This window comes from Humulus lupulus, chromosome 1 (genome assembly GCF_963169125.1).
Source record: "Humulus lupulus chromosome 1, drHumLupu1.1, whole genome shotgun sequence".
Taxonomy (NCBI): domain Eukaryota; kingdom Viridiplantae; phylum Streptophyta; class Magnoliopsida; order Rosales; family Cannabaceae; genus Humulus; species Humulus lupulus.
In genome coordinates, this window is record NC_084793.1 from 114,370,082 (window position 1) to 114,380,878 (window position 10,797).

The 10,797-nt window shown below is 40.0% G+C and overlaps 1 protein-coding gene across 1 annotated transcript; it reads left to right on the forward strand.

The window, feature by feature from the left end:
• Nucleotides 1–1,891: 1,891 nt before the first annotated feature.
• LOC133820007 (uncharacterized) lies at nt 1,892–2,416 on the forward strand. The gene has a single exon (XM_062253404.1). The coding sequence runs from the start codon at nt 1,892–1,894 to the stop codon at nt 2,414–2,416; it is 525 nt and encodes a 174-aa protein (XP_062109388.1).
• The last annotated feature ends 8,381 nt before the right edge of the window (nt 2,417–10,797 follow it).

Below are 10,797 nucleotides of genomic sequence, written 5' to 3' on the forward strand. Positions count from 1 at the left end.
TGACCCTCTGAATGTTATTATGCAGAATCAAGAATTGGAAGCCAGACAACAGTATGCAGCAGTTCAGAAAATTTATAGCTCCTTTTTGTCCCAAAAAGCTAAGGTTGCCTGGGTCAAAGAAGGTGATGAAAACTCTGCATTTTTTCACTCTAGTATCAGAGAAAGAAGGGTCCTCAATAGGATATGTTCTATTATTAATGCAGAAGGGACTAGGGTGGAGACTCCTGATGAAGTTACTGAAGCTTTCCTCTCTTATTATCAGTCTTTGTTGGGTACTCAAATGCTCAAGAGGCATCGAGTTAACCATGCTGTTATGGCCCAAGGGCCTGTTTTATCTAGGCAGCAAGCAACTTTTCTAACAGCTGAGTTTACTAAGGAAGACATTAAAGCTGCTATGTTTAGTATCCCTGGTATGAAAGCTCCAGGTCCGGATGGGTATTGCAGCTACTTCTTTCAAGATAATTGGGAATTAGTTGGTGATGAGATAAGTGAAGCTATTTTATCATTCCTACATACAGGGCAGCTATTAAAAGAGATTAATTCTATAGTGATTACTCTTATCCCTAAATGCAAATGTCCCAATTCTGTAAGTGATTACCGCCCTATTTCTTGCTGCAATGTTCTTTACAAAGTAGCTACAAAATTGATTTGCAGTAGGCTGAAAGTCATCCTTCCTGATCTAGTGGCTCAAAACCAAGGAGGGTTCATTCAAGGCAGAATAATCTCTCATAATATTATGATTTGCCAGGATCTCATTAGACATTATGGACGGAAATCTAGTAGGCCTAATTGCATGATAAAGCTGGATTTACAGAAGGCTTATGATACCATGGAATGGGGATTCATAGAAGAGATGCTACAAGCCTTTAAATTCCCTGTCCAATTCATTAGGCTTATATTGGCTTGCATATCTACACCTAAGTATTCTCTCATGTTTAATGGATCTATGCATGGTTTCTTTGCATCGAAAAGAGGTTTGAGGCAAGGGGACCCAATGTCCCCTTTGCTTTTTGCACTTGGAATGGAATACTTGAGTAGAATCATGCAAAAAGTTGGGGAGAAGGAGGGGTTTCAGTTTCATGACAGATGCAGCGAGTTAAAACTAAATCATCTTAGCTTTCCCGATGATGTGCTATTGTTCTGCAAGGGCGATTTCAAGAGTATATATCTAATGTTGCAGGGGCTCAAGCTGTTTTTGGAAACTTCTGGTTTGTTTCCAAATATCAAAAAGTCAGTTGTCTACTGTAGTGGTATGTGTGAGGAGGAAATAAGGAGAGTGACTGATATGTCAGGATTCAGTAGAAGTCCTTTACCATTCAAGTATCTTGGTATCCCCATTTGTGCCAAGAGAATTTCAGCTATTGATTGTAAACTGCTGGTTGAGAAAATGACAGCTAGGATTAAGAGTTGGAGTACTAGGAATTTATCATTTGCTGGTAGGTCAACATTGATTCATTCGATCCTGCTGTCTATTCATGCCTATTGGAGCCAAATAATGATTCTACCCAAGGAAATTATGGCTGAGATTGAAAGGGTATGTAGAAGTTTCCTCTGGAAAGGGCAGAGCATTATGGTTGGGTCTGGTAGTGTGGCTTGGAGTAGGCTTTGTAAGCCTAAGAAGGCTGGTGGAATCGGATTCATGAATATCTCAGAGTGGAACAGAGCAGCTATGGTTAAAAATGTCTGGTCAATTGCAACAAAAAAAGATAATCTATGGGTTAAGTGGGTGCATAGTGTGTATATAAAGAATGAAGAGTGGTGGAGATACAAGGCTCCGCCCCCTAGTAGCTGGTATTGGAGGAAATTAGTGATGCTTAAAGATCAAATTCAACAACTTATGGATCCTGGGCAGTTTACATAGAAGGCTTATCAGATTTCCTATGGGTATAAAATGCTTACTCAGGTGCAAGAGAAGTTTCATTGGAGCAAAGCAGTATGGGGCAGGTTCAACATACCCAAACACAGCTTTATACTCTGGCTAGCAGTACAGCATAGACTTAAAACCAGAGACAGACTTAGCCGATTCAATATAGCAGAGGATTCAGCTTGCTTACTGTGCGCTGGAGCAGAAGAATCAGGGACCCATCTCTTTTTTGAATGCTCTTTCTCTCAGGAATGCCTATATCAAATGAAGACTTGGCTGGGATGGCAAGCTCATACAGAGGCGTTGCAAGGACTACTTCGATGGATAGATAGGTCAAGGAGAAGCAGATTTCAGAAGAAAGTGCTGGCTGCCTCAATTGCCTCGTTAGTTTATCATGTATGGCAGGCTAGAAATTCTAAACTCTGGCATTCAAGCATTATCTCTCCCACGTTGTTAGTTCAGGAAGCTAGATGGCAACTTAAAACTAGGATAACATGTATAATGCCTAAGCAAATAGATCAAGTTGATAAGGAATGGTTTGAATCTTTATAGCTTTGAATGTCTATAGATATGTTTATACATTGTATAGAGAATGGGCCTTATTTCAACAGGTGCATTTTGGTTGTAAATTTGTAAGTGGAGTAATGAATAGCTGCTGATTCATCAAAAAAAAAAAAAAAATAGTAAATCGTAATGAAAAATAATATGAATTCACTCAAGAATACAGAATTTTTTACGTGGTTCAGTGGTTAAAATCCACCTAGTCCATGAGTCAATATTATTGTTGTTTCACTCTCTATTTTGGCAGAGTTTTTGTATTATAGAATAATGGTCCCTTTTCCCTGTCTAATATTTCCAGTATTTATAAGGGAATTCCATGGACAGGTTTGGGTAACCGTGTGAGTCAATCACGCATTTACATAATATCTACATTTAATACAAATAATTCCTATTTATATTGGGATATGATTTGATAATAGAATAAACAGGTTCCCACTATCTCGGATAATAAATATGACAGCTTAGTCATAAATAAACGTATAAAGGGATCCCAAGTCTCTGGGGATCCGTAGGTATGCAATATACTAGAATTACCACGAACTGGATATCTCCTCCAAGCTCGTGCTTCGAAAGCTATTTAAAATTATGAGCTCGCACTTCACAACCATTGCATCCTTAGTCCGGGATAAACTCAAGACGCCTTACACCATGTATAACCACTATGAATCTCGAGTTGTCCACGTGGATAATAAGCAAATATCATTCTCCTTGGCTATTTCTCCGTATACTTATCTGCCAGCTGTACCCGAGCTAAGTGCATGAACTCGTGCTAAAATCAGGGTACAACAAAACCATACTCAGAGTATTTAATCCAAAGATTCCATATAACTTTGTTTTATTGTGAATTTTATAAATTCGTTCCCTACAATCTTAATCTTCTCCTACCAATACAAGATAGTAGTCATAATAAAAAATTTGGAAATTTACTGATATTCATATAATATTATTCTAATAATAATAATAATAGACAAATAATATATGCAAAATGCATTTCAATTATTTATTTCATAAAACATTGTTGAAAACATATGATTTAAAGGGCATTAATCCAACCACTACTTTAGCTGCAGCGGCTCATAAGTCTAGACATGGGAGGGATCTGACACGTACTTACACAACATTGAGATGTGAAAGATATTATGTGTTTCAGCGAGGCTGGGGGCAATGCCAATCGATACGCAACTTGCCAAACTCTGTCCAAAATCTCAAATGGGCCTATATATCTTGGGCTCAACTTCGCTTTCTTTCCAAAATGCATAATTGCTTTCATTGGCGAGACTCTCAAAAGCACAAACTCGCCTACTGAGAACTCAATTTCCCTTCTCTTAAGGTCTGTGTAAATCTTTTGCCTACTCTGAGCACTAAGCATTCTCTAGCGAATTTTCTCAATTGCCTCACTGGCTTCCCTAGCTACCTTGGGGCCTAATATCTATCCTAATATATGTTTCTCCTTGAATTCATCCCAGTGCAAGGGAGATCTACACTTGTGCCCATATAGCATCTCATATAGAGTCATACTAATAGTAGACTAGTAACTATTATTATAAGAGAACTCCATCAGTTGTAGGTACAGACTCTAGGACTCTAAAAGTCTAAAGCACAACATCTCAACATATCCTCCAAGATATGGATTGTTCTCTCAGACTGCCCATCTATCTGAGGGTGAAAATCGATATTGAATTTCAACCTTGTACCCATTTCTTTTTGTAATCCCTTCCAAAATTTCAAAGTAAATACTAAGCCTGTAACGCCCTGGATAACCAAGACCCTTACACTGTGTGTTTAAAATAGTTTTTAACTCACTAAGCAAGTCATTTGAACATGAAGGTGTAATTGAAGACTAAGTCAAGGTCAAGTATTAAAACATTTGGTCAACAAAATGATTATTTTTCATTAGAATATTAAGTTTATACACAGGATCCCAAAATCAGTTTACAGACTCATAAATGACAAATAGAATACAATTTGGTCGTCCTATGCGGCAAAATAGGGTTTAACCTGAGTTCCTCCCAAGCTATCCCGACCGTGACGATCGAGCAGGCCACATATGTACACACCGCCCCTGAAGCTCTCCAACTCATGGCTGGTCCCGCTATCACTTTCCATACCTGCACCACGTAGCACCTATGAGCCAAGGCTCAGCAAGAAAACTTAAATCAGCATGCACAACTAAGAAATAGTATAAAAACAATAAATATCAATCATCAAACTTAATTACCAATAGGATATAAATAACAAACCAGTAGTATTATTCAATTCAATTAGGTATGTAAACCAAGCTCGTCAGTCGATAAAAATGATTAAGTGTGAACCACACTTCTGTTTATGGTATAATACCCATGCCTGACGCCCTTAGGCCGAGTCCCCTGGTCTCTAGCCGACCCCAGCACCCTTAGGCCGGGCTACGCTCTGCACGCTTGCTATCGGCTCCCGGCACCCTTAGGTCGGTCTGCAAACATATATATTCACAATACACAATGCATAGCACATAATCAATGGCAGCGTATACAAGCATACCCATCCATATATTCTAGATACAGGTATATTCATATTCATAACATATTCTTATAAGGGGGTTTAAGCCCCAATCACAACTCGGGTGCAGTTTTCTTACCTCAAGTCTCGAGCAGCTAGCGTATGACATCCCCGAGCACGATCCCTAATCCTGAGCCCTTGCAGTATAGCCTAGTCACAATGCAATAGTGGTTAACCACTAAAATCATAAACCAATCAAAAGCTTTAGAATCAAATACTAGCCTATGGGACCTCGAATTCTACTAAACCGAGTAATAGAATTTGTCCTGAGCACTTAGGATTAAGTCCCCAAGCCACCCCGAGCCTAAAAACCAAATTTGGTTAGGGCTGCCTAGGCGGGTCACGACTTGGCCGTAAGGCTCGCGGCGTGCCTCAAGTCAGAGGTGTCAGCCTCATACTCCAAAGGGGAGGCAGGCCGCGACTTGCCCCCTAGGGTCACAGCGCGCCCACAAGTCAGCATGCCCCCAAGGCCTTCTGGGGCATGCAGGTCGCGACATCCATGAACTAGGTCGCAGCGCGCCCCCATGAACCCATAATTCCCTAGGTTTCTCCAACATTTTCCCAACTCAATTCAACCAAAAATCACTTGCAACCTTCAATCAAACTCAGAACCGAGTCTTGGACCCTTAACCACATAGTTTAGGCATAATAATTCACCCCAAAACCTGCTAAAATTAACACCCCTAATCAGAACTCAATCAACATCCAAAAACCAATCTAACCTCAACCTAACAGTCTGAATTTCCAACATAAACAATACAGAAGTTTTACCTCAATTGATAGCCTCAATCCACAGCAATTACTTGATTAATCCCCAGCTTAATTTCCCAGACTTTCTTGCTAAATCTCCTGGCTTTTCCCTTCAAAAATTCCCTTCAGCTTCAAAACATTCCAAAGGGAGAAAGAGAGAGTGAGAGAGAGAAAGAGAGAAAACGTGTAAGAGGGAGGGAGAGAAAGCTTGAGAAGTTTCCACCAAGTTTTGATTATTCCAGCCTAAGTCTAACTCTTCCCTCTATATCCCTTTAATTAAAATGACCAAAATACCCCTTATACTAACCCAACCTCCTATTTTCCCTTAGGGGAAAAATGGTCATTAACCCTGATTCCCGCTAATTCCTCGAGTCGTCCTACAAACCCCAATTACTCTCGTTATGTCCAACTAATTACCAAACACTTACACATTACTCGATAAATCTCAAATACACATTAAACTTTCCAAAATACCCCTAAGCTCACCCCGAACCAGGTATTATACCCTTGTAACGCTCTGGATAGCCAAGACCGTTACACTGTGTGTTTACAAAGGTGAAAAACTTGCTAATCAAGTCATTTAGTTAGAAACGTGTTACTGAAACTATCACTGAACTAGGGTTAAAAGATTTTGGTCACAAAAGTTTCATTTCTTATAATTAAACATTTTTACATAGGATCCCAAAAGTAATAACGTTAAAAGACAGTTTACAAAATTTCAGGATAAAAGTACAGTTGCTAGCCACTCTAAGGGCAAAACAGACAATTAGGCTCTTCTCGTCCTGTACCACTCCTCGGCCGTGGCGCCCGATCAGCTGACTATGTACATTCAGCCCCAAAGCTCTCCACCTCTGGACTTGTCCATTTTGCCCTTGCCTTTACCTGCACCCGTGAGCCAAGGCCCAGCAAGAAAACACAATAACAGAGCATGATCATCAAACAAACAACCAGATAACTCATACAGTATAATCATATACTCAACAATCCAAATATCACAATAATCAAGTATTCAGCATACCAAGTTCATCATTTCATACTAATAACCAATTCACATATGATAACCAGGGTCAACGCCCTTAGGTTGCACCCTCTATTTATCCCACTCACTCTGACCCGCATAAACCAAGCTTAGTGAATATCAAGCTGTCCTCAACTACGAGTGGCCGAGCCGCGCCCTATACGTAAATATTGATTACGGCACTCTTAGGTCGTTTATCACATGTCCCATGGCATAATACCATCTATGACATCATACAGATATAGGGAGCTCTTAGTCCCAACACAATCACATAACCGGGTGTAGTTTTCTTACCTTTGGATTCTGATAGCTTTGATCAATGATGACAACCCTCAAGCACGATCCCTTCTGAGCCCTAGTGTACAACTAGTCACGGTCACAAGTTAGAACCATTCCAAACTTCAATTCCAAAACCTAACCTCAGGACCAATCCCTAATTCCACCAAACGAGGTGGTGGAATCAAACCCCAAGCCCCCGGGCAAAAACCCTAGGAAATAACCCAAAAATCCCCTTCTGGGAATAGGGTAGCGCTATAGCGCCCTAAAGTGGGCGCTATAGCACTACAAACAAAGCCAAAAAGCCCTTTGACCACAAGGCCAAGCGATGTAGGGCCCAAAGGCTAGCGCTACAGCGCTTGTCATAGCACAGCCAACCCTGTTTTCCTCTTCCTTCGATTTTCCCCGAGCCAACCCTCTCCAAAACTCAACCATGCCACAAAGCAAGACTACCAACATCTCCAACTCACCCCAAATGACCTAACCATATGAAATTCAATCACATGCACCACAAAATAAAGAAATCACCATAGTTGAGCTTAAAGCTCAAAACTCAGCAGAAAATCAGAAATTTCAGAACTTCAAAGCTGGAACTTCTTACCTTTGATGGAGGATTTCGACCTAAGTTATCTTCCACACTCCCTTAGCTTTCACCTCCTCAAATTCACAGGCTTAATTCCCTAGAATTCCATTCAAAATTCAACTTAGAACAACCATTTCAACACTAAAAACCAGAACTGAAAAAAACTTTAAAACTTACCTTAAATGGATGAACTACTCTTGCTAACTCCTCAAGCCAAAACAAGGACTCTAGCCCCAAGTTCCAGCCCAAACTCTCCCTGAGTAACAGCTCCAAATTCCTTCAAGAAATGGGGAAGAAACCTCAAACCGAGAGAGAGGAGAGACTCATACTTTTCCTTCTTTCCTTTTCCTTCTTCTTTTCTTTTCTTCAGACTTCTAAAGCTTTCTACATATTCCACTAAGGCATAAATCATATAACACTTATCTCTGATTCTAAACATCAAAAGACCATATTACCCTCCCAATTATAATTAAACCTTTGAGTCATTCTAAGGGCATTTTGGTCATTACTCCCAATTTCCACTAATTCCTCGAGTGTCTCTAATATTTACCGCTTACTTCCCGACACCTAACTAATTACCAATTATATTTCTCAATATCAAATAAACTTCAATATATTTCCTAAATTCCCATAAATACCTCCAGGCTCGCCCCGAGCCGGGTATAAATCCCCGCCGTGACTTTTTTCGCTCAACCGCTCACTAGGATAGCCTCGAGTCACAAGCTACAAATATATCCACATAATAATGTGGTCTCAATAATTTATTACAGATATTTACATTTATGCCCTCAATGGGCCAAAATTATGAATATGCCCTTCTAACCTAATCAGGGCCTACATGAATACTAATACACATAGTCATGCATCATAGATATCCAAATAATCATATAAACATGCTTTTAATAATTTAAATCACATATAATCCAGTTATGCCCTCCCGGCACACTAATCAAGGCCCTTAAGCCTTATTAGTAAATTTGGGTCGTTACAACCCTGCTGTGACTATTCCACTAATCCCCTCACTAGGATCGCCTTGAGCCGTAAACTGCAAATATATCCACATAATAATGTGGTCTCAATCATTTCAACACATATAATAACATTTATTCTTGCAACGGGCCAATATTATAAATATGCCCTTACAAACATGTATATTTAATACATATAAACATGCATTTAAATCCATATTATCACATAAATCATGTTTCCCACATAGTCACACATTTATTCAATTATTTCAACATGTATAACTCATTATGCCCTCCAGGCACTTAGCCTTAATGTTAAATTCAGGCCGTTACAGAGCCTCTATCAAACATTATCGAATTGGGTACCCCGTGAAGTCTAACAATTTTACTAACATACAACTCTGCGTACTGGTCTGGTGAATAGGTCGTATTGACTAGTAGGAAGTGAGCAGACTTGGTGAGTCTATCCACCATTATCCATCCAGAGTCATTCTGTTTTGTGGTTCTAGGTAACTCTACCACAAAATCCATTGCTATGTCTTCCCACTTCTATTCTAGAATATAAAGTGGTTGTAGCAACCCTGCTAGCCTTTGATGTTCTACCTTCACTTGCTGAAAAGTTAGGCATTTGGCAACAAACTCAGCGATAACTTTCTTCATCCTTAGCCACCAATGTAAATTCTTTAGGTCCTGGTACATCTTTGTAGATCCCAGATTTATGGAGTAGGGTGCTGTGTGCGCCTCTTTCATGATACTAGTCTTAATCTCAACACCATTAGGCACACAGATTTTATCCCTCTATCGTAGTAACCCTCCCTTGGACATAGAGAAGTCACCCTCACCATTTTCTTGTACCAAAATCTCTTATTTCACTAGGGCTTCATCAACGTTCTGCCCTTCCTTGATCTAATCTAGCAAGGTGGACTATAGGGTGAGATTTGCTAGGCCTCCTGTTACCAATTCTATTCCAACACTGATGATCTATTTCTACAATGGTGACTCTATTGTACTCAGGGTCAAGACACTTCCATGTCCCCGCCTACTCAATGCCTTAGCCACTACGTTGGTCTTGCCTAAGTGGTATAGAATTTCGCAATCACATTTTTACTTATTCTAACCACCTTCGTTATCTCATATTCAACTCCTTTTGAGTGAAAAATTATTTCAGACTCTTATGATCAGTATAAAGCTCGCACCTGTCTCCGTATAGGTGGTGTCTCCAAATCTTTAGTGCGAACACTACTGTTTCCAGCTCTAAGTCATGAGTAGGATACCTCTATTCATAATCCTTAAGTTGTCTCGATGCATAAGAAACTACCTTTCCATTATGCATCAGCATGCATCCCAAACCATTATTGGATGCATCACAATACACCACGAATTTTCCCTCTTCGGTGGGAACACAAAGAATAGGTGCATAGATCAATTTATCTTTCATAGCAATCTTCAGATTGCTATGAAAACTCTCTTCGGTGGGAAAACTCTCTTCAGATTTCTCAGTCCATGTGAACTTCTGGTGCTTGCAGGTCAGATTGGTCGAGGGCATTGCAATCTTGGAAAACCCTCAACGAACTTTTAGAAATAACCCTCTATTCCTAAGAAACTTCGGACCTCAGAGGCATTCTGGGTTGCGACAATCTCCTATAGCCTCATTCATAGCTGGGTCCACTGCTATTCCATTCTTGGACACTATATGTCCTAGGAAGGTTACGTTTTCCAACCGAAATCCACATTTGGAAAACTTAGCGTAAAGCTGATGTTCTCGAAGCCTGTTGAGCATGAGCCTCAAATGCTCTTCATGCTCCTCCTTAGTCTTAGAGTAGATTAGGATGTCATCTATAAGCACCACTACAAACTTGTCCAAGAAATCCTTAAATACTTTGTTCATCATATCCATGAATGTTTCTGGGGCATTAGTGAGTCCAAAGGCATCATTAGAAACTCGCAGTGCCCATAGTGAGTCCTGAATGTTTTCTTGCGAATATCTCCCTCCTTCACCTTCAAGTCATGATACTCGGATCGCAAATCAATCCTGGAGAACACTGATGCCCCTTGCAGTTGGTCAAAAAGGTTGTTTATCCTAGGAAAATGATATTTGTTCTTGATTGTAAACTTATTGACTTCTCGGTAATTGATGCACATTCTCACTTCCATCTTTCTTCTTCACAAATAGTGTCGGTGCCCAACATGGCGAATGACTTGGTCGAATGAAACCCTTGTCCAACAACTCCCATAGTTGGGT

Coding starts and splice junctions, on each gene's coding strand:
- LOC133820007 (XM_062253404.1), top strand. CDS start 1,892: ATGCTTACTCAGGTGCAAGAGAAGTTTCATTGGAGCAAAGCAGTATGG.